The sequence below is a fragment of the Rhynchophorus ferrugineus genome, unplaced genomic scaffold (genome assembly GCF_030347505.1).
Source record: "Rhynchophorus ferrugineus isolate W39M unplaced genomic scaffold, kcgeb_rfMv2 rfM2, whole genome shotgun sequence".
Lineage (NCBI taxonomy): Eukaryota > Metazoa > Arthropoda > Insecta > Coleoptera > Curculionidae > Rhynchophorus > Rhynchophorus ferrugineus.
This window is the reverse complement of record NW_027472581.1, coordinates 47,322,084-47,346,237: the sequence shown is the minus strand read 5'-3', so window position 1 is coordinate 47,346,237 and position 24,154 is coordinate 47,322,084. Positions and strand designations below refer to the sequence as shown.

General features: G+C 30.8%; 4 protein-coding genes across 5 annotated transcripts in view; 2 read left to right on the top strand and 2 right to left on the bottom strand.

Moving 5' to 3' along the window:
* The window catches only part of LOC143191053 (death-associated protein kinase related), a 305,475-nt gene extending 285,628 nt beyond the window's left edge, over nt 1–19,847 (bottom strand). The window contains exon 1 of one of the 2 annotated variants that reach the window (XM_076395724.1): nt 19,336–19,847. In XM_076395724.1, the coding sequence (XP_076251839.1) occupies nt 19,336–19,457 (122 nt within the window). In that variant the 5' untranslated portion in view covers nt 19,458–19,847. The remainder of the gene's footprint in view (nt 1–19,335) is intronic. The other variant, XM_076395725.1, reaches the window with a different exon arrangement.
* A 500-nt stretch (nt 19,848–20,347) lies between these two features.
* Nucleotides 20,348–20,916, bottom strand: LOC143191052 (HIG1 domain family member 2A, mitochondrial). Its single transcript, XM_076395723.1, has 2 exons — nt 20,654–20,916; nt 20,348–20,603 (listed from the first exon to the last, which is right to left on the bottom strand). The coding sequence occupies exons 1-2, from the start codon at nt 20,808–20,810 to the stop codon at nt 20,428–20,430; spliced, it is 333 nt and encodes a 110-aa protein (XP_076251838.1). The 5' UTR covers nt 20,811–20,916; the 3' UTR covers nt 20,348–20,427.
* Nucleotides 20,917–20,986: 70 nt separating this feature from the next.
* LOC143191051 (uncharacterized) lies at nt 20,987–23,369 on the top strand. Its single transcript, XM_076395722.1, has 4 exons — nt 20,987–21,122; nt 22,518–22,851; nt 23,032–23,218; nt 23,273–23,369. Coding segments are annotated over exons 1-4 (609 nt in total). The 5' UTR covers nt 20,987–21,121; the 3' UTR covers nt 23,360–23,369.
* Nucleotides 21,129–22,477, top strand: LOC143191050 (tubulin delta chain). The gene has a single exon (XM_076395721.1). The coding sequence runs from the start codon at nt 21,165–21,167 to the stop codon at nt 22,410–22,412; it is 1,248 nt and encodes a 415-aa protein (XP_076251836.1). The 5' UTR covers nt 21,129–21,164; the 3' UTR covers nt 22,413–22,477.
* Nucleotides 23,370–24,154: the final 785 nt, after the last annotated feature.

Here is a 24,154-nt window from a genome sequence, read left to right as displayed (position 1 = left end):
CTATCTCATATGTAAGATTATAAATATGGATTAATAACTAAATGATAACTAAACCTTAAGGTTCGAAAACAGTACATCCACTCATTCGTTCACATTATATTTGTTCATATTTAATTACATGTATCATCAACCTTTTGGTTATGTTTACAGATACTAAATTTAGTATATTATGAAAAAAATGGAGCTTCCTGATGTATTAATATAAAATTAATTAACTATAAATAAAATGTATGAGGACAAATCGGTTACGTCAATACTGTAAATCTAGAATTGTTTGCAATAATACAGTACAGATTAAAAAACTCAAATGAGTACGTTTTATTTCTAAACAGGATTCCATGAATTTAGCGATACCTGTTGTGTTTTCTACAACAAATGATTTCTCAACACTATTACAGTTTCTAGAATATAACCCCCAATATTTCATGAAATGTTGGGAGACCGTTTCTAATTGAAATTCCCTAGAATTCAAGAATAAGTTTACTGTCAACGATAGATAAAAGCATCCATACTACGAAACGCATAAATGATAATTGCACTTTTACTACTTGAACTCCTATTAAACCCATATTAACCAGGTACATAAAATAAATGTCCACGATACTTTACAGTGCGCAGTTCTGGGTAATTGTAGAAAATGCGAGAGAGATAATAGCAGTGTAAATTATTTTAACATTAGAAAGGAATATTGCGAAATACTAATTAACCGACAGGTTCATATAAACAATTATGATAAATTAGGACATAGAAATATAAATAAAATGTGATTCATAAAAGTGAACCTTTATTACGTCAAAATTTACTTAATTAATATTATATTACTACGTGCTTGCACGTATTTTCATCACTGAAAATGAGAAGTATTAAAGAAAGCAACCTAATTGTTAAATTCGATGATATTGATATTTCTCCACATAAAATAATGGCGTTCCAAGCAGTATTGTTAATTATTCACTGTCATTAATCATGGCACACTAGTGCATTTCGACATTCTTTTGTTGTTTCGAGTTTTTCAGATAAAATTTCAGTTTAATTCAAATCTGCTGCTGCAGCCCATCAAACACTTCTAAAGACTTATGGCAATACCGCTCGATAAAAGTGGCGATTTTAATGTCAACGACCTAAAAAACAAAGAATGTTTAAAGACTGAAATTGCCAGATATATTAGACGAACTTTATTTTTAAAACTTTCGGATAGCTTAGATGAATCAACTGTTTCCAGACGTATGGAATTTTCACGTTTCATGCGACAGGAAATATCCAAAAGAGGAAAAGTGGCTACTACACGAACTGCCTTTTGAACTAATATAGGGATTTCATTGCTTGGCAGCAAAAACGAAAAGTTTTATGCGGCGTCTTGTGACTGCTGATAACCGACCGTGAATAAACTGACGCCAATCCCAAAAGCAGAGTCAGTCAAGACCATGTCAGGTTCGTCCAAGACAGCTATCAAAATCGACATCGAAGCGGAATATTTATGACCTTAAAGTATTCTTATGCATATTGTAGAAACAGTAATGTGTCACATCAGATGTTAAAACCGAATAAAACTGTTACTGCAAATATCTACCGACGTTAATTGAACAAATCGAACAACGTATTGTTGCAAAAAAGATAATGCCGTATTTTGGCGTAACAGTTCAGTAAGCAGCTCAATCGATTAAAATGGGATGCCAAAAGGAAAACCAGCCTTGAAAAATAAGGCTTTCTACCAGCGCCACAAGGAATATACATTACAAGGAAGAACCTATCATCTACATGAGCGTATAGGACATTATAAATAAATAAAGACACTGCAAGATAACTCACAAATAACTTTTGAATGGACAACCCCCTTTTTGAGGTAATACCAGAAGACATCAGGTCTTAACCCGCCTTGTGATTGTCGTGATTGGGACCATTTTCCTTGTCAGATTTTGTACTCTTGCCTAAGGACAACCACAAACATAAATTTACACCAGGATTCGCACCCACAACTATCGCAACAATAGGAGGACCGTCCTGTCGCCTTCACCACTGGGCTAACAAAGCCGGTGGAGATTCTCTTTATATTCATTGCTCTTCATTATTTCATAAGTATTACCTTTGTACTTTATTATATCATTGATAGTGTCATTAAAGTCTTATTATTTTATAGGTATTTATTTTAGTTTTGCTCCTTTCGATTTTATATTTGTTCTTGCTAATCTATTTATATAAAATATATAATTAACTATATAAACATCGACCTTAAGAAGTCCAAGACGTTGTTAGAACGTTAATCTAACGAAAGCAAGTTCAACTCAAGCAAGCAAGTTTGATAGGTCACTTTCTGTTTCTAAGGCACAAATCCATTATTATTTATGTTGTATTAATTACATGTATTATATTCAGTTTGATATTAATTTACATTAAGTATATAATTTATATATTTAATATAGAGTAAAGACGTTGCTGAGGTTTTACATTATTAGTTTAATTACCTGTTATGTATATTTTACCTCATCAAAGCGAAAAAACAACTAGCCTGTTCAACAATTAAAAAAATATTTCTATTGGAAAATAATTTCCTAATTCATGCAACGGAATATACCAAATAATCCTCTCTAGTCCTACTTCATTATATATCACTCAAAGGCTATAAGAAGGGCTAAAGGCAGCGAATTTATCTTTTCAGCAGTAAATCAATAACGATTAATGCTAATTCTATAGGAAATGATGAATGATGTATATTTAATATTTGAAGTATTTACTTAAGGAAGAAACCTATTGATGAACTTTTGGTACTAGAAATCGTATGAAGAGCTTCTGATTTGATAAAGATTGGCAACATATAACATAATAACATTCCTCAATGTGTCCGCCTAGGAACCCAAAATGTTCAAATTCTTGGTTAGGAGATCATAGATCTTGTCGAAAACAACAATTGAATAACGATGAACTGGATATGAAGATCAGTTGCCGTAAAGGCTGATATGAAAAATATTTTGAAATATATAATTTTATCTCATTGTGTAAACATTATTTCCGGCTTATATACAGTTAATTTTTAGGTCATATTTATAAAAACAATTAGGTCAACAAAAACGACACAGTATAGCACTAAAAGATACGCCATAGAGTTACAAGAGAAAAAATTAATTATTTTTTTTCTGTATAGGACTGAGCCATCGATAGAAAGAATAACAAAAACTAATTAACGGTACTTCTAACTCCGAGAGCAGCTGAAATAATATGTACCTCGCGAACGGTACACGACAATTTCGGATGTTACAGTCATACATGAGCACGAAAAGACCGTTTAAATAACTGAATAGTTTTATTGACAAGTTCCCCCATAACGATGTCTCCCTAATGGCGGTGTTGAACTTCTCGACTGTCGTCCGTTGACCTTTTTTATTTTCATTCAAAGTGTTTCTAAAAATACGGCTCGCGTTCTTATGCGTGCACCGCATACCGATAGACAATTTAGATGTTTTCATTTCGCTTAATGCACAAACTGTTGTTGGTTTCATATTGACGCACCGGTCCATTGTAGAGAGGTGCCCGCCTTCCATTGCTCAGAACGGAGCAATCAGCAAAGTGGCGCTGATGGTTCATACCGACTTTCAACAGGAAAACATTTAAATTTAAATTTTGCTAATTACCAATAACCTCGCTAACCGCTAGTAATGTCGTAACCGAAAAAAGCGACGAGAGAAATTTTCGATGAAGATAGAAAACATTTAGTAATTAGAAACTAAACAGAAAATAGTTGTTCTTTTTATATAACAGCCTTCCATAAAGAAACTGAAAATGAAACATAAATTAAATTAAACAATTAAAGTAAATAATTAAATTAAAAATATATGACTGTTCACATACATTTTTTTTATTAGTTAATTAATACATTGTTACTAGTCGTTTCCGTCTAACCTACAATTTGTCTTTATGCTAACTTAAATCTAGGTATATAACTAGGAGGACCCATCGGCCCTAACTCAGTCTCTGGTGAAATAATGTTTATACAATGTCACTGCCGAATTTTTTTATATATCCACCTCACTACACAACACTACACAAGATCAGATGGTTTGTTTCTTTTGAGCCTGTGTCCTGTCCTGGTGGTATCCAAAAGTTGCAATATTTCAATATTAGTATGAGAATGGAGTCTTTCCTCATGCCCCCTTGCAATTCTGTTGATTTCTTGACTGACTGTGGGTATCTGAAGGTCTCGATGTAGATAATCAGTCCTATAGTATTTGTTATTATATTATACCCACAATACCTCTCAGGGCTTTGTTCTGAAAAATTTGTATTTTATTAATGTTACTCTTTGCAGAACATCCCCAAAATTGAACTCCGTATGTCCATATAGGTTTCAATATTTGCTTATATAATAGCAATTTATTGTGTACTGATAATTGTGATTTTCTTCCAATTAGCCAGTACATTTTCCTATATTTCAATTCCAGTTCTTTTCTTTTCTTCTTTATATGTTCCTTCCAGCGAAGTTTTGCATCGAGATTCATTCCGAGATATTTAGCGTTGTTGCTATATGGAATGCTAGTGTTATTTAATGTTATTGGTGCTTGTACGGTCTGTTTATAGGTGAACTGCACATGTACAGATTTCCTTTCATTAATTCTTATTTTCCAAGCTTGTGTCCAATTATTTATATCGTCACTTGCCAGTTGTAATTTTCGTGAGGCTTCTTCACTATTGTCGCCGACAGCTATAATCGCAATATCCATCAGCAAATGTAGCCATCGTGATATTTTCCATTTGTGGTATATCACAAGTGTAAAGTAGTTAAAGAATTGGTCCCAGTACACTTCCTTGTTTTTTTATTAATTTGTTATTAATTTAGGTCTAAGTTAAAAACAGAGCCTAAAGTGTAAAATTTCGATAGTCCATATCTCGGAAACTTTAATAGATAATGCAATTTAGCAAACGACAATGTAATTAGAATGCCGAATATTTCTTGACCTGGTCAATTGTTGAGGGTTTGTTAATAAACCCAAACTGGTGTGTTGGTATTAGGTTTGTTCTCTCTATGATCGGTTTTATTCTTTTCAAAAGGAGTTTTTCAAAAACCTTAGATATTACTGGCAGCAGTGATATAGGTCTATAGGATTTTATTTCGATTGGTGACTTCCCAGGTTTTGGAATCATTATAATTGCCGCCTTCTTCAAAATGTCTGGAACATGTTTTAATCTAAATGCTGTATTGATCAAGTTGGTGAGTTTTATAATTCTTTTTTTTTGGTAGTTTTTGCTTGTTTATTAAATCGTAGCCTGGTAATTTCCTGGGGTTAATGTCAGTTTTAATAACTTTGGTTAACTCTTTGGGCGTGACTAATTCAATCATCGAATTTTCAGCTTTATGTCCGGCAAATTATGTTCAATATTAGTTTCGTTTGGTTTGAAAGTTTTTTCTAGATATTCAGCAAATGCTTCTGCTTTTTGGCGATTGTCACGTGCCCAATTCCCACATAGGTCTCTTATAGGTGGACTGTGTAGACATGAGCGCTTTAGATATTTTGTGGCTTTCCAGAGTGAGTAATCAGTTTCTTTATCATCTGTTAAATTTCTGAGATAGCCATTTATGGTTTTGTTTTTTAATTCCAGTATTTCTCTTTTCAGTCTTTGGGTTATATTGTTTAAACTATTTTTATTTTCAGGTGTTCTGTTTTGTTGCCATTTCTTTCGTAATTTACGTTTTTCAGCTACCATTTCCTTCACTTCTTTTGGATAATTAATTCCTTTAGTTGTACTCTTAATTTGTGGAGTATTATTCCAAGCAGCTTGTTGAATATCTACTACGAATTTTTCTGCTTCAAGATTTAATTGTTCAGTTGTCTTGAGGGGTACATTTAATTGAATTTGTTTGTTCAATTCTTCAGCAAATCCTTCCCAGTCTGTTCTCTTGTTTGTTAACGTTGGATTTCTTTCTTTTCTTATTATATTTTCGCTCAACCTCAAAATTTTCCTCGACTTTTTTATAGTTGGATGTTATGTTTCTTACTATGAAGAAATCTAACAGGTCTGGGGTTTTCTCTTGATCAGCCGGCCAATAAGTCGGTTTTCCAGTTGACATGTAACTACATCTTAGTTCAGTAGCTGCTTTATGCAGTTCATTGCCTTTAGTTGTTGTCATTCTGGATCCCCATTTTGTATTTTTTGCATTAAAATCACCTCCAATTATAAATTTTTCTCCCAGGTTGCTTAGGACTTTCAAAAAATTTTCCTTTTTTTGATTGTATCTTGGAGGACAATAAATTGCGTCTATTGTAACCTTGTATCTGCTTGATTTAATAGTTACTGCTGTTACCTGATTTTCTACTGTACCGAGCCCGGGTTCTTGATGGTGGGAAATGTTCTTGTTTATTATTATTGCACTTCCTTCTCTTGCGGTGTTAGCTGGATGTATGATATGATAGAATGTATATCCTCTAAATTTTATAAAGGATTATTTTGTTAGATAGGTTTCGGATATTAGGCAATATTAGGCGTGATGTTGCTGGATTCCATTAGCATTCCAAATTGCTATTCGCTATTGATATATGCTATTGATATCTTTATTTGCCATTTCGAGTTTTAGGGGCCACAGGCCTAATGTTTTTCATTTCAAGTTTTTCAATCCTTTCGGAAAAATATTCGATCATTTTTTCTTGTCTGTCCAGCTTTCTTAATAGTTTGAGTCGCAATTCGTTGGTGGTTGCTTCATCTGCCTTGGTGTCTCTTTGGTTACTTTGACTGATACTTTGGGCATAAGCCATTTCACCATTAACGTTGTTATATTTTTTCGATTGTTTCTTTTCACTCATTGGTTCACATACATGAACAAATTATCAATTCATAACAAACATGAGGACACGTTCGAATTAATATGTTTAGAGTACCATGATATCGAAGTAATTCAAGAGTAAAGTAAATATATCAATGGGATAAGCAATTTATAGTCTATCCAATAAAACAGTCAATTTACGTTATCAAAATGTATGACGTAAGCATGTCGTAATATTGCCGCATTAACTAAAAATTTTGGTTTACAACGTTTGACGATTTGTAACATCTAATAATTACCACTAATGTGTTGAAGATTTTTTTAGATATTATACAACAGGGTCAACCAGTACCAACACAAATCAAATTAAATTAAATTCTAAACTGATTCGTTTACATGTTCCGGCATGAAAACATATAAAAAGAGTAATGTCAACATCCTTAAAGGGTCGTAAATCCCGTACTTTACTTGATTCTGAATAACATCAAATCTCTAAATATGACAAAGATTCCAATTTTTCGTTTCCAAGTTTTCAAAAAACCTTTGAAGAGCCTGTCATATTAAGACAATTATGAACTACTACTGGTTATAAAATTGATATACCATTTTTATGGTATTATTTATATTATGCCTTTAAATGTACTAAACGTGAGAAGCACCTAGAAACACTTAAATTGTGCAAACAAAAATATCAATTAATGATAAGCTATAAACCAGTTCAAAAAATTACCAGAAACGTTAGAACATAAAAATAATTTATCATAAAATATTTAGAAAATCAAATACAATTAGAAAAAATAAGATTATTACTAACTTTTAGTCGTTAACAGTTGGTTAATTAAATCGCAAGTTACAAAATAAGCCTAAAAGGATCATAAAAATAGTGTATTTATACTTAACTTAATACCAAGGTTCCCATGTTTAATAATAAATAAATAAAGAAATTATATCAGCATATTATCCGCAAATATTTGGAATCATATAGGTATGAATTATTTTTTACTAAGTAAATAAAACTATCGGTATAGAAAGGTCTTTACTTTCTATCTACCTATTAATCCAAAACTTTATTTAGACCTGGAACATAAAATGTTATTTTAATAACAGTAAACAACGCATTCTACCGACTTTTTGACATTTTTCAGTTTATTTTTAGAGATAAAAAAGTAAGTATTCATTATTACCAATCCTAATCCCAAGCTACATATCTTTAAAAAAAATCAAATAACAACACTTTTTCAACGACTCGATTTTACGAGACATTCTTTTTGACTAAATATCTAGGCTAACAATAAATTTAGTCATTTCTAACAGATGTTAGTAACGACAAATACACTTAATATGCCATAATAAAAAGGCCATAAATTAAAATTAAAAACAACATTAACACATATAGGACCACCCAATGAGAATACCTTCTAGAAAATTTTCTCATAGAACATAAGGATATCCTTAAAACTTAATTATATCTAATGATCATTCATGATAGCCGTTATTATAAAATTCCTTCGTTTAATAACCTATGTGATGTGTATTTTAAATATATAACGCAAAAATATATCAATATAACAAAATATAAAAATGGACAATAAATTCTAAGAGATCACATCGATCTTTTATTAAAAATAACATACAGTAATAAATCAACACGTGCACTATAAAAGTCAGTTTTGAAAAATTAAAACTTTAACAGAATGTCTAATACTTATTAATATTTTTTAATTAATTACATCTTAAACAATAAAAATTAACAATAATTAATATTCAAATTTAAATTATATTACCTAAGCTAGAGTTAAGATTATTAAAAATATATACTATACTCATACCCTAAAATATATATACTTGTACCCTATGCAAATTCATGTGGTTTGGTTCTCTTCAATATTTTGATTTCCTGCTTGTCCAGTAATTGTATTGCTTCTACGTTTAAGACAAAATATTGGAAAACTTCGTAAATCCATCGTGTAGTTCTCGTTGGTTACGAGGCGATAAGCATTGGTAATCAATCGAAGAATTTTGCTTTGGCATCTTTGGACCAAATAGACTTTATAATATACTGATAAATCAATCTCCTTGATTTTAGGTCAACTTTGGAGTATCTTCGCACTAAACAGTACAGTTCTCCCATTTTGTGTCTGATCTGCTCTGATTTTTGCGTAACGTGATATTTCCAATTTAAACTGCCATTGAGATGGATACGGAGGTATAATATAAGAATATATAGAAATGTAGAAATAATTTGTCATCTATTGATTACTTTTTGATAAGTAGGATTAATAATGATGCAATTTTAAAATCTACAAGTTATCACTCTTACAGGTTGTAATAATATATTAGTTCTCTCTACATGAATTCCAGGAATACCAAAATATAAAATTGTTAATATCGCCTTCAAGTTTTTGAAAAACAACAATAGTACATTAGTTGTACTATTAGTTTTAAAAACAATTCTGACTAAGAATGTAAGATTTTTCTCATTCCAATTCATCAAAATTTTAAAACTTAAAAATTAAAATTTTTGCAGTATGTGTTAATGGAATCTCAAACTAGAAAAAAATTCTCCTTATTTGGGATATTGCAGTTAATAAATTCTTAATTCCAAAAAAGGAAAATTGTGTTACAGATTTATACAATGAATCAAGTTAAGTTGTCCACAACTTTTTCAGGTATTAACCTGGATGGTTACTAGATTAATCAGATATTTAATGTTCTGCAAATTACTAAATGTCAAACATATTTTATTGTTATTTGTTACTTAAATAACTCCAACACTATTGTGTTATTTAATACATCAGAACTGTGTTTAATACAAAATATTACAGAAATATATTATACCATTACTGAAAAAAAGATCATGATATATAATATATTTAACTTTTTTAAGAAATGTGAACTAACTTCAAATATAAATTTATTTAGACGTTTAGAAGTATTATTGTATAATATTTACATTAGCATTACCCGCCGTCACCCGATATTCACTTCATACGCCCGTAAAACATTCTCCTTAAATGGATTACGCACATGGATGTGCACGACACAAAGGAGAGATCTATTATGAAAATGCTCAACAGTTATTTACCGTTGTTCCGTATTTTAACGTCGAGAATATGTGGGAAAACACATTTCAGTCGTACATTATGAGCTTCTGTTTGCCCAACAATAATGGCTTTGTACGTATTGGCATAATATTACTCCGCGTTACTGGGTTTATGCTTAATTATACGGTCGGCTCTAATAGATCGGGCCTTTGTCTTGTTATGTCGGACTGATAATTTCTCGAAAATATTTTCGAAATTAGATATACCAACAAAACAAAAAACGGTTATACACTCTAAAAGAATGGTCTATCGCGTTGGATGTTGTCAAAGTAGGTTTACGACTGTCATATTCTATTAAAACTGATTGTATGTCTTGCTCTTCGACACATATTGTGAAAGAAAATACTATTCAGAAAAAACACCGATGATTCATCAGAGCTAAGCAATAACATATAAAATAATGTGACAGAATAGTTTATTGAGTCATATAATACATTCGATTGATGCATGACTTAATAAATCATTGTTCTTTTATAGATATAATACGTTATTTATATATTTAACTTGTACATACATAATGATAATAAGTCAGATAAACAATAATAATAACATAAAATAAAGGTGCTAAAAAATTACTAACAACAATAACTTCAGCAGTAAAAATAATAACTAAGAATTGATTAAATTAAATCACCTTTCATATAGGGATGATCTAAAATTCGTATCTGCTATTCAAAACGAATTACATCAAATACTCAAAATTGTCGAAGAGGTCTCCAAAGGCATCGGGATACAATTTGCATTGGATAATGTCGTTCCGTCAGTATAATTCGAGAAAAGAAATACGGGATGGCTGCTCAACGAAAGACAGCTCAATAGTAAAAACCGCTATAAAGCCATTAATGCATATGCGGGTTCTGCTCTCTGAGCTATTCGTTTGGTATTGTACCGTAGACCATAACCTTACCACGTAAAATGAAAACTAACCAGCTTACAAAAACGCCACTCTAAAAGTGTAACGAAAAGAATAACTTTAAGAAGTATAGGAAGAAGGAGATATATATCGGTAAGCACATTAATAAACAGACAGTTAATTTAAGAAATTATTTCTTGAAAGACTCACATAAGCTTCATAGCTCCGCCCTAGTTTATGTCATCATGAAAGACATCTAGCGAAGGCTCACCAAGACAATGTCGACAGCATAGTGTCGAAGTATTGGTTCGTATGGACAAGGATACATCCGTAAGCAGATAGTCATATTCTAGCCATACAAGATCTAGTTGTCCTGACTAAAAACGATAACAAATGTGGGTAAGCATGTAAGATTAGGGAAACTATACATATTACAGAGGACTATTAGATGTTTACATCAACCGAAAACAAGGAAAGTCATGATGCGATGGCTAAAAAAATCCGCCGGGAACTTGCAAATTGGCTGAAACTCCACCGAACAAAGGAAGTTCTTAAGTAACAATATTCATCAAAATATCTGTTAGAAAACTAAAAATATAAAATGTGTTGGGGCCTTGAGCGTTCACAGACCAGTCGGTAAACCATAATAGACAAGACATTATAGTTGTTGATAGGAAACAATACTTATTCATGTTGCCATCCTAAAGAGCACCAACCAACTCATAAAAATAACGGAACACGGATTCAGCAGAAGGTCTAGTCCAGATAAACCCTAGTTGGTAAAAAGTAAACTTCAAAATAGAACAAAAAATGTTAAAATATCATGATCTCTAGAGCGCTTAAAAGTCTGCGAGTCATATAAAGCATATCCGCCCTGTCCCGATAATATCATCAACAATAGATTTTCCTAAGAACATACTGACGAATACTGGTGAACTCAAACTACATATATACAAAACCACGCAAAATGCGGTTTTGTTGACCACAGCTCGAATTCTCTCGAACGAACAGCAGGAAGCCAAAAAGCTGCAAAAAACCCTCAGAGCTTCAGATCCTTTTAGCTAAATTGTAATAATAAAACCTCATCATGGAAAACAACAAATATAAAATCTGTAATACAAAATAAACAAATCCACTCACACTATAAAAACAAAAGAAACGACGAAGAAACGTCTCAATCATTTTCTATCCAACGATTCTTGTTGTTGAGGAATCGCCCAGGAATATTGATGAGATGTGGGTCTAAGCTCGGTTTTGACACTTTAAAATATTGATATGAAGTTGATGTTTTTCCCTTTGTTGAAAAGAAAAAAAACTGTCATGATAAATCAGAAAAAATCTAAAATAATGATTTTAAACGTTTTTCAACCGAAAATATGTTTATTGATATATTATAATATACTAAATTGATACAAGAAGGATCCCTTTCACATTGTGAATTAAGGCATAAATATAATTTACTTAAAATCAATCAATTCTTCGAAATTTTGTTCATTATATTTTAAAAGCTCCATTAATTAAAGTAATTTGTTTTTTTTTAATTATTCTCATGAAAAAAACAATTATTTAAAGAGCTTTTTCCTTTAACTTTACATAGGTCAAAATTATATGACAGATTATCCAATCAATCGACATTTTAAAAGTTCAAATATGCTCAAAATTGAACAACTTGAACTACTAGTCAGATTGAAAATATACCTAACTTGACCTAAGATCAAAAAGTCCCTCAATCAGTCTAATATCAGTTAATCATAAAGCGTATTTGAATTTATGGGGTTGTACTAAGATCGACTAGTATCCAACGCTGCCTTTTTTTTATTAAACCAGGTTGTCCAGCTAGTATCAAATGGTATTTGGCTGATATTGCTTTAGTTTAAGAAAATTTTGATTTTGTGGGTGACAGGTGAACTGAGGTACGACTGTACTGGTAGGGCTTTAAGAAGCGGATTTGCATGTTGTAAAATGCCAAGAGAGAACCTCACACTCCTTGTCACCTCAGGCAGTCGAGATGGGTGTTCACGTTCGTCATAAACCATAGGGTATTGAGTAACGACTTTTTTGGATTTAAACACTTCGAGTAGAGCAAATTGTCTACTACAAGACGTACTTCTACCAAACCTGTGCTTCATAGAGGCAGACTAACCGAACCAAAATTTTATACAGCGTTGCTTTTTGTGGGATAGGGAGTTTACTTCATCCTAGTGGAAATAGGATGCTATACATACCATTGCGTTTTCAGATGACGTGCTGGATTTGGAATGACTACTGGAACCTACGGTGAAAATTGAAAGCGATGATATGTGACTTTCTGGAGCCAGGGGATAAGGACTTTTTCAATTTAAAGGTGGTACACGCGGAGCTCCCAATACAATAGAATAGCCTGAGTTTTACTCGGGTTAATCTGCAGTCACCAGAATTTGTAACGCTGCCAAAACTAAGTACTTATTTAGGAAAAACCATTGGATCTTACCTAGTTTCTAATAAAATAACATACAGTTAGTAGTAGTTTTCAGTGTTTTTACCATATAGTACACTTCATTACACAACTACTCAAGATCACAGAGTTTGGTTCCCTTAAGCCTGCGAATAGTGTTATCTAAGAGGTGCAGCAACTCTGGTGTGTACATGGAAGTGGAATTTTTCCTCATGCCTTGTTGAGAATCTCTCGAATCAGTTGACATACGAAAGTCTTGATGTAAGTATTTGTTCCTATAGTATATGGGCGCATCCACAATAACTTTTTTGTATTTTTTAATTCGAACTTTTTTTTCTTTTTCATATGCTCGTTCCAATGAGGTTTTGCATCAAAATTCATACGAAGGTACCAAGCGTTGTTATTGTGCAGGGTGATAGTATTATTCATATTTATTGGTATATGAACGTTTAGTTGTAGGTGAATTCAATATAGACTGATTTACTGCCATTCTTTTATTCACCATGCCCACTTAATCATATTATTACTTGCATGTTGCAATTTTCTGGTTGTCTCTTCGATATTGTCGCCAATAGTATCACAGTATAGCAAATAGCCATAGTAACATTGTCTACTTGTGATATGTTTAAAGTAGATAAAAAAAACAGGATCCAAAACACAATCTTGCAGTACATCTGCTTTAATTCCGCTTTGAGTAAGCTTCTTGTTGTTTAACTCTAAACATAATAGCTGGAACGTAGGTAGGAATTACGAATTTAGGGATTCAATGTATTGCTTCGGTTCGGATTTTATTGAGCTTATACATGAGCCTCTTATGCCAGACTTTTTCGAAGGCTTGCGCTATGTCCAAAATATAGCTGAGCAAACTTTTTCCTCTTCACAGGATTTTTCATAATGTCTGAGGTTCTATGTAGATCGATGATCATTATTAAGTCACAGCTCAGTGCTTTCTTAAAGGAAGTAAGCAAGATTAACCTATTTGTAGCTGCGTGATGTATTCATATTATCAAAGTAACTAAAAACGGGTAGCAAAATAGGCTAAAATATTTACTTAAAAATTCTCATTCTCAAAGATGAGAAGTTTAGAATTAGCTGATAACAATATATGAACAAATACATTCAAAACGAAAGTATTTTACACAATTCGCATCTTACTTCGAAGACCAACCACGATCATCACCATAATAGAAAAGAAAAAATGACTGATATAATCCGAGTCATGTTCGTGGGCTCGAATAACTCAAAATTGATATTGGTCGCATTCACGATATTAAATCCTCTTTGACGGACGGGTTTCGACAATGATTGATCTAAAACACACCACGACTTTCCTATAAGTACCTACATTACAAAGATCTTAGCAACGATACCGGCCATATCGGTTTTCCTATCTTGGGTTTCGCGGTTTGACATTCTCTCTGACCTCTGTGCCGAAACGCCGGTGACGTTTGTTTTCACCAAGAGGCGTAACTTTATGGGAGATTCAAAGAGAGAGAGAAAAAGAAAAAGTTTCTATTTAGGGAGACCTATCGACGCGCGCGTGTGTATCGAGAAAACAAAAACGCAACGGACAAATCGTGAGGCACGATGCGGCAATCTTGCGAAAAGAAAATGTCCTACAAATCTTCGACGGACTACTGCACGAGTTTCTGATGCTGGCTTCGATAAATTGACCGTTTTGGAGATCGGTGAGTTTTTCACTCAGTTCTGTCCACCGTAACGGTTACCCTAACGGTGTGGTTTCCTGTTATGATTTGTTTCATCTTTTTTTCTGCGTAACATTTACGTTAGTAACTTTTTAAATTATAATCAATCGGATGTACAAACATTTCCTAATTACAAGACGTATCATTGAATATTAATGTTACTCGATAAAAGTAACGCGCTACTAAACCAATTCAGATATAGTGAATGATTTATAACCAATTCGATAACGACATGATTTATAAAATCTCTATATTTGGACTCAATTTTAATATCCACAATTATTACTTCATTATCATATTTCATAATACACTGATACTTAGATTACTTTAATTAAATAATAGCATTAAATTAAAGTCACATCCATGTTAAACTAATATCTTCTTAGAACACCTTCTTAGTGAGAATCGATCAAGTGATGAAGTATAATCACGTTTAAATTTAACGTCTGTTAAATATTTATCCCTGTAACGTAGGTAATCATTATAGAATCAACTCTGCGGACTTGTTGCTCCTAAGTATTTTTTTATTGCACAGTAACAAAAGCACAGTGTTAAATCTACAAAACATGTATTCCAAAAAGCAATACGTCAAATAAAATATATTTAGATTGCCCACTTTTTAAGTAAACCTAACATATGGAAAAATGGAGAAATACAGAAAAAGAATTGTTAATAAGATTTCCAATATCTAGCTCAGTCAGACAAACATCTAGTCAGTTATTTTTAAATGCAGTAGCAATGTTTAGAATAAGTGAGTCCAATATTATCATAATGTCACTGAGTTATCATAAGTATTTCTACTATCTATCATTGAAAATTTCTACGACACACGGTGTCACATTTTTATCACTATTATGATAAAATTGTAATTCATGTAAAAGTACCATTTGGAAAATACATACTCCCATACTCGCCTTGCTTGTGTAATACAAGTACAACATAACAGTAGTAATAAATTAATTTGTATATTAAGATTGTACTAAGCATATCTAATGTAAGACGTAATTAATTTTAAAAAATGTAAAGATTCAGTTCGGTCTATATCTTTTTCGTTTCAATCTTTGTCAGTTAAGCTTCATCACAAACTTTCAACAAAAATTAAATCTGTATTTTTTGGAATACTTGCCAAAATCAGAATGAGAGGATAGTAGATCAACACATGATAGAGTCATATCTAGCACTGCAAAGAAACAATTCAGTTTAAATTATAATTCTATTTATGAATATTTGAATAGCACTGCAAAGAAACAATTCAGTTTAAATTATAATTCTATTTATGAATATTTGAATTTCGCATCTATTTCCAAGCAAGATGCTAATTCCTTGACATCTACGAACATGTTACTAAACCTTTGTAGCGACCTTGAAGCATGTCGAATTTTACATCTCTGCCTACAAAATACCAGGAAAATATTATCCCAGATGTGGAATACGTGCGTGTAAAAAAAACATTTAGATAATATTTCTGAACAAGAAACTGACAAGCTGGCGTGCTTTAAGCCCTTAACTATTCATTTAATAAGTTTTGTTTATTAGTCTACCCAACTTATTGAGTAGTTATGATTGAAACATAAAACTAAAAAATTATATTTTAGAATTAAAAGCAAATACAAACATAATACTGAATGATATGTATACACTGATACTGATATGTAGAGAACATATACTGAGAAGTATAAGAACAATACTGATATGTAATTAAAAAATTTAAAAACTGACATAAACAATAAAACAAAAACAAATGTGTTTAGTTCATAATTAAAGTGTTATAAAAATAGTTATAAAATAATGGTAAGACAATACATTCTGCTGAACCATCAAAAATTACATTTTCTCATAAAAACCTTTTCGGTTCGAAAAACAATTTTTTTTTCTCTAATAAATATAGGTACAGCAAGAAACGCAGATGTGCATTTGATGGGCCTTTTTACCATCTATAGATCCCTTGAGTTATACTAAAGGGTCTAGTTGCACCCCATTGTAAATTATGGACCCGTAACAGTAATATTCATTTGACTGACTTGCGGTTATAAATGGAAACGCGCTTGTTTAATTTAAGTCATTGTTCCACTCTATTTGGTAACTACTGTTAAGTAACAACGAGAATATAAAAAACCAGTCGTGCGCTTAATGTTATTTATTTATACGTAAATAAAATTTCGATTTAGTGTAACAACAGATTTCACTTTAAGTTCTAAAAGTTAACGTCGGCCGATAAATGAACAGAAGAAGATAAAAAAGGTGAAGTTTGCACTGCTGTCGCAAATATCTAAAACGCCAAAAAAAACATCAGAATCCTCGGCCAGAGAAAGTAGGCTAAATATTCGTCGTGCTGCAAAAACGGTCGACATCGATGGCATTGCCATGGGGAATCTGTTCTTTTTTTCCTTGGAAACATCGAGATTCCGCAGCAAGACCGGCATTAATCAAACTTATTTGATAAAATATAATATAAATCAAGACGGACTCAACCATTCTAGATGCCCTATGCGGTGTGTACATTAACAAACCCCCAGGTGGATGCTCAAAATAAATAAAGTAAAAAATTAATGCACTACAGTTAATCTCTCAAATACATACAAATTAATAAACCAAATGCTGACTAACAACTATTAAACTTCAGTCAGTTGCTCTATTGCTTGATTTTTCAAAAGCGGAAAAAAAAACGTATTAATGAACTACTGTTATTAGGAATTATTGATAGATTGAAATTACAGACTCATTATCTAAAGGCATTAAAATAAGATTAAACACCTGTATTGTAAAGTAAAACTGGTATCAACTTTATATTATTTTAATAATTAAAAAAATATTACAAAATTATAAGTAATATTTAGTTTAAGCCAAATATATTTTAAATAAGAAAATTGCAATTGTACTTATATTTATATAAACTAAAGTAATCAATCATTGGCAGATTTAGAAAGTTTTAGTACATCAGAAATACTAATATTGTTGTCATAGTGAAGAACTACTTATATATAAGCTCTAAGTTTTCGTGATAATCAATAATAGCAAAAAGTGATAATCAGTAGGCAGCTTTAAACATATTTTTAAATATAATTCTTAAAGTATCTACAAATAAAACTTAACATTTTTCTTATATTATATACGTTTACGTGAATCGCCGTATTTTGTTACACTACCTTGTATAAGTAGACAAATTAAATTAGACACTTTTTCGATGTTTTAATTAATATTTAGTTCTATGCATCGTTATATATCAAAAACCGTAAAAAGCAATTAATTTGCACAAAGGTCCATACCAATTGAATCCTACCCTCCATCAAATTCCTAAAATTTTACCAACAAATATAAGTTGATATCTTTATAATAGGAATACACATAATTAGCAAACAAAAATTAATAGAATATATCTAAAAAGGACAACACATGAAAAAAAGACTAATGTCAGAATTATTAAAAAAAAAAGGGATAAATAAAATTTCTAAATAATTGCATTAATAAACTAAAAAGTATGTATACGTTCACAATCTCTGTTTAATTTTTCAAAGCATTCATTGGTTATAATGTAGCTTGGAAAGGTTAACCGTTAACGCGCGTAAAACTATCTGATTGTCTACGGTTCGACTGTCTTTCACGAATCCGAAATGTCAACAAGGCCTCGGATTTTGCGAAATTGGACGTTGAACCAACCAGCCGCTCGCCGTGCACGATTTACGGGTTCTCCATAGAAAAATCACCACACGGCCGTACCAAATAGAAAGTATAATGCTCTTAATCGGGCTCTAAACCATTTCGTGATTAGCCAACGGTTGTGAAAATCCCTTGGAGCCCGAAGTCATATTCGAACTACGAACACGGTTCATTCGAGATAAAGAACACTTTCAAATACATTATCCAATTGAAGAAAATACCTTAAATATTTCTAACACATCCTGGTTTATATAAATACTCACAAACTAACCTAACAATGAGACTTCGGTCAATCTGAGATGGATCAATCATTAATGACATTAATTCGACAAAATAGAAGTCATTTATAGCGAAGTGGAAGTATATTCTTATAAAATTACTTATTTAAAATAAATATAAGTTAATACAGGTTATTGATACCTATATTTTTTTAAATCTGCTAACTACAAACAGTATTTAAACGTATTTCGGGAATTCATACCTACAATTCTTATATTACTTAATGACATCTTTTATAAAAAAAAATTAAATAGAAATTAAGATAAATTAAAATAAAGAAAATTAAAATATAGAAATTTAAAATACAGATATAAGAATTTAAACAAAAAATATAACTAACAAACTTTATGAGCATATGAAAAACAATAATGTTTTACGAAATTCATATTTGAGAACTATATATGTTATATGATAACAAAGATACTTATCTTTTTGTTCTTTTAAATATCTTATCTACTTCTTTATAATAATCATCAGTCTTTATCAGTATCCAAATATTTTTAATATTCTTTAAATAATTCTACACAATATTCGTTGATAGCAACGAAACATACCTGCCAAGCGGAGTTTTGTCCACATCGTACACTTCCAAGATACTTTCCTTCTGGATGACCGATTTCAAGACCTCCTCTTGTATTTGGAGAAGACCATCTCGCGACGTATTGTAATCCAACATTGTCACTTATATTTAATAATTTCACTGATTAAACACAAGTCACAAAGAATAACTATCAAATTTGTTAACTGTCCTTTGCGCAATTTTTCTATGGCAACTATGTCTCTACCTGGTTCGTCCAACGTGATTCAAACAGCTGCCTCTTGTGAAGGTTATGTTAACGTCTTTTTGAATTTCGACCTCTTATCGCTGTTAAACTGATTAAAGCATTCCGCTCGAAATAACACAATTTACATATTTAATGAAATACATATTCACGAACTATAAAAAACGCACATGAATTGAAATATTACAAAAAACATGAAACACAATCAAGCCGTACAACCCGAAGCGCCAGCTTGCTATGCCCCTGCCTTAATGCAACTGCCGACTGACAAGACTATATAGTGTAAGAAAAATTTAAACGACGGTCCTCCTCAGTATGTAGGCAATGGAATAATTCTTCCAAGCGCCACCTAACGGAGGCTAGCTCTAAACAAATATACAAATCGGGCTCTGTATTTAAATTATTCATAAAAAAACATTGTCAGGCAACACTTTATACTTTCCCATATGCCTAAATTTATATCAATAAATAGTACATATATATCTAGACTATACTACTTATAGCTAAAATTACAAAACAATTATTTTCTAAAGTCTGAAAGCGAGTGTCAACTTTGTTTATATATATATATATAAATATATATATATATATATATATATATATATATATATATATATATATATATATATATATACATCTATATATATACATATATATATATATATAAATATATACATCTATATATATATATATATATATATATCTTACAGCATGCATCTTTAAATGATGCATCTTTGTTCTTAGTATTCATTCATCTGTACATATTTAAGTTTAAAGCTACTTCTTGTTTAATAAAAAATCATTATAAATCATTCTATTTACAATATACTACATTACAAATAGTGACAATATATGGTATAAGAATTACATTTTCTTTTTCTGTATTTTTTCTCTACCCATTAAATACCCCACAACAAGAGCACAAACTGTAAATCCCTGAGCAGCAACTCGTGTCCTCATCATATATTGTGACATTTTCCTTCGACCCATTCTCCAATTGTATACACCATAACATAATGCTGCAGTTGTCGCAGCAGAACCTAAATAAAATATATCAGTATATTAGCTTTTATAACTCTCCTTGTAATACCGATTGGAACAAATGGATTTTCAGAACTTTTTCTAATTAATTTTTGCCACTTGGTTTCTTGTGGGAGAGCTTCATCCATATCCTTCTGAAGATTTAACCAATCAAACTGCGCGAGATCTTCATCTGTTAACTTCGCGGATTCTTTTTGTAGAGACATTTTTGATTTACTTTACGGGCAATATTATTATTAAACACTTAACCCATACAGTAATTCTCTATGACTTAACCTATCAAATCTTGACTTTAATTATAAAAAACCATGTATATAGTGCTGCTAGCATATAAGGGGTAACTTTAATAATATTAGGAATGTGTCATTTTTGTCTAATTTCTATCACAGAGTAGAGATGCCGAAAAAATAACTATATATGTATATATCTACCTAACTTCATAACGCGCTTTTTCTAAGTTTCAAACTGTGTTGTGTTTTAGTTGCTTACTATTTGATTTGTCACAAAATTTTTAAAAAGTACGTATTGCATTATTTCATAACTAATGTTTTGTAAATCAAATGAGTTTAATAACATTACAATTTGGTCAATGTGGCAATCAAATTGGACAGTCATTGTATACAGCTATAGAAAATGATATTCAAAAGAAAAATGATCAACAAAGTAACTACAATGTAGAAGCTATAAATAAATGGTTCAATGTGACTCAAAAAGGTGTTTGGGAACCTAGATCAATTCTAGTAGATACAGAAACCAAAGTTATAGAAAATTTTAATTCAACTAATATAAAATTTAATAACATTATAGCCAAATCATGTGGTGGCTCTGCAAATAATTGGGCTTTTGGATATTCCGAAAACAGCAGATTAGTGATGAGTGAAGTGTTGGATAGTGTATGTGGTGAATTTGAAAAATCTGATTTTGTATCTTCATTACTAAACTTGTATAGTTTATCTGGTGGTACCGGTTCAGGTGTTGGCAGTTCTGTTATAGAAAAGCTCCGGGATGAATATCCAAAGAAATGTATTATTAATTGTGCAATTCTACCTTATATGAAAGGAGAGGTTTCAACACAAGCATATAACACCCTTTTAAATCTTGCCCATTTATACTCCTTGTCAAATAGTATATTCTTGTTTGAAAATGATAAGCTCTTATATATGTGCAAGTATAATTTAGGTTTAACAGATGTTTCATTCGCAGACTTAAATTTGCTCATTTCACAACAATTGGGTTCAATATTTCAGCCTGTTACTAATTTTCCAAATATACCTGTATTTTCTTCACTTACTGCTCATCCTTCATATAAGTTTCTTCAAATAAAAACTGAACCAAACTTTATAAAAGAAAATGATAAATTTGAAGGACAGCAGCAGTGGTCTGCCCTAATCAATGCTTTAACAAAACAAAGCCGTTATGAATTGCAGTATTTCAAATGTAATAAATCTATTTTTAAGCCTAAAATTATTGGAAATGTTTTAATAACACGTAGTCAGGATTCTTTACTAGCAGATTCATTGAAACCATTAAAACATTTACGAGATTTTGTTTCTTGGTTACCAAAGGAGGAGCAGTTTAAAAGTTACCATACTAATCAAAAATATTTAAATTATCAAAAATATTTAAGCATGATATACAATAGTAGCAATATATTTATGCCTTTAAATAATATAGTAGAAGATGCATGGATTGCATTTACTCATCGAGCTTACTTGCATCATTATAAAAATTATAATATAGATGAAGACTGGTTTTTAAATTCATTTCAAATTTTAGAAAACATTTTAAATAATTATAAAAATATGTGATATATATGTATTTTTTTTGTACTGTGAATTAATATTGATAATAAAACAATTTATACATTTATAAATTTGTTCTTTTTTTACTTATTTATTTTTTAATTTTTCTAGTGAGTGAGCCTGAAAATTGGACTCATAAGGATAAGAGCGCGTTATTAATGGCTCTTAAAACAAATGGAGATACAGACTTAACAGCCATACAACGTGTACTATCTCATAAAAGTATTACAGATATAAGGATGATGATAGATTATTATAAAAGAAGAGCACAAACCAAGTGGCTCAATGATAAAGACAGAAAAAATGATGAAATTAAAAATTGGATTGATATATTCTTGAAAATTGATTCACAGCAGCAAGGTCATATACATGATATAATTCCAAGAGTTCTAAAATATATAGCCTTATTTGAAAAAAATTCTGAAGAAAGTGATATAAAGATTAGGTAGTCTAACTAGAATTATTTTTATATTAATTAGATTGTTTGGTAGTGGTTAAACTAATTAAATAGCTAGTTATTAAATTATTACAAGGATATGGTATTGATAAGTATTTCCCATATTGGAAATTTATTTATCATAAATATCTAAATTTTTTCCAAACTATATGATAATCTTTATTTTAGGGAACTTTACTATTTTTTATCTGAAATATCATATGGTAATCCAACAAAAGAACTTCCAGAAAGAACAGAATATTTTTTAAACCGCTGTTTAGCTCACTTAGCTGAAAATTTACAGAAACAAGACATAGAAGAAAGTAAAAATTATTTGAGAAATTTGCCTGACTTAAATGAACTGATTAAGAATGTGGTAAGTTATTTAAATATAGTTTTTAAGTGATTTTATAATTTTTAATTTTTTTAGGACAAATCACAATTAAATCCACTTCAGATTCCAAAGCATTTATTAAAATTACATTCTGTAGATTTAGAAAATATAGATAAGATTTAATAATCATTTATCCAGAGTTTTTCGTTTAATTTCCTATTACTAAGATTTTCTATTATATTTATATTATTAAAACATTGTTTATTTATTGGCACAATATCACATTGTAAGGTATTACACATGTTATGTCATACTTTAGACAACTAAATGTTATAATTTAATAAATGATTATGAGGTTACAGTCATAGACCAAAAATATTTATACAAAAAGTTTATACCGTTTTTTTATACCTCTAAAAGTAGGTGCACGGATCTTAGTCACGCCATTGTTATGATTTTGAAGTGGACCTGGTTAACTTACACTTTATAATGCAAAAATATAGCAATATAGCAAAAAATAAACGCAAAAATGAACATTAAATAAATTATAGAAAATATATCGTTCTTATCAACAAAACTTTATTTCTTGAAATAACCATTATTTTGGTTTATGGCACTTTTTTTATTTTATATTTGTATTTTTGAAAGAAAACAAAAAGTGTTACAAAGTAAAGACTAATCAATACAGTTAGAAATAACTGCATGTAACCAGGCGAGATATAGTTTATCAGTGACGAGATGTTACGCAAATAATGAGTTTTTCTAAAGAAGCCCGGTAGTACGTCCGTATGGTTACCAGTAAGACTACTTCTATAAACAGATATGTGGATTTAAAGGAAGCCATTTAGAAGATGGTGATGTAGTGGAACATGACTGGCAGAATATTCTAAATGCGTACGATATAATCTATACCATTCAAGGTGTTAGCTCAAAAGGGCAGCTAGCTACTAGAGGCAAATGAAGAAATATTTTATTTAA

Coding starts and splice junctions, on each gene's coding strand:
- LOC143191050 (XM_076395721.1), top strand. CDS start 21,165: ATGAGTTTAATAACATTACAATTTGGTCAATGTGGCAATCAAATTGGA.
- LOC143191051 (XM_076395722.1), top strand. Junction 22,852..23,031: donor GAAAGTGATATAAAGATTAG/GTAGTCTAACTA, acceptor TCTTTATTTTAG/GGAACTTTACTATTTTTTAT. Junction 23,219..23,272: donor ATGAACTGATTAAGAATGTG/GTAAGTTATTTA, acceptor TAATTTTTTTAG/GACAAATCACAATTAAATCC.
- LOC143191052 (XM_076395723.1), bottom strand. CDS start 20,810: ATGTCTCTACAAAAAGAATCCGCGAAGTTAACAGATGAAGATCTCGCG. Junction 20,604..20,653: donor AAATCCATTTGTTCCAATCG/GTATTACAAGGA, acceptor TATTTTATTTAG/GTTCTGCTGCGACAACTGCA.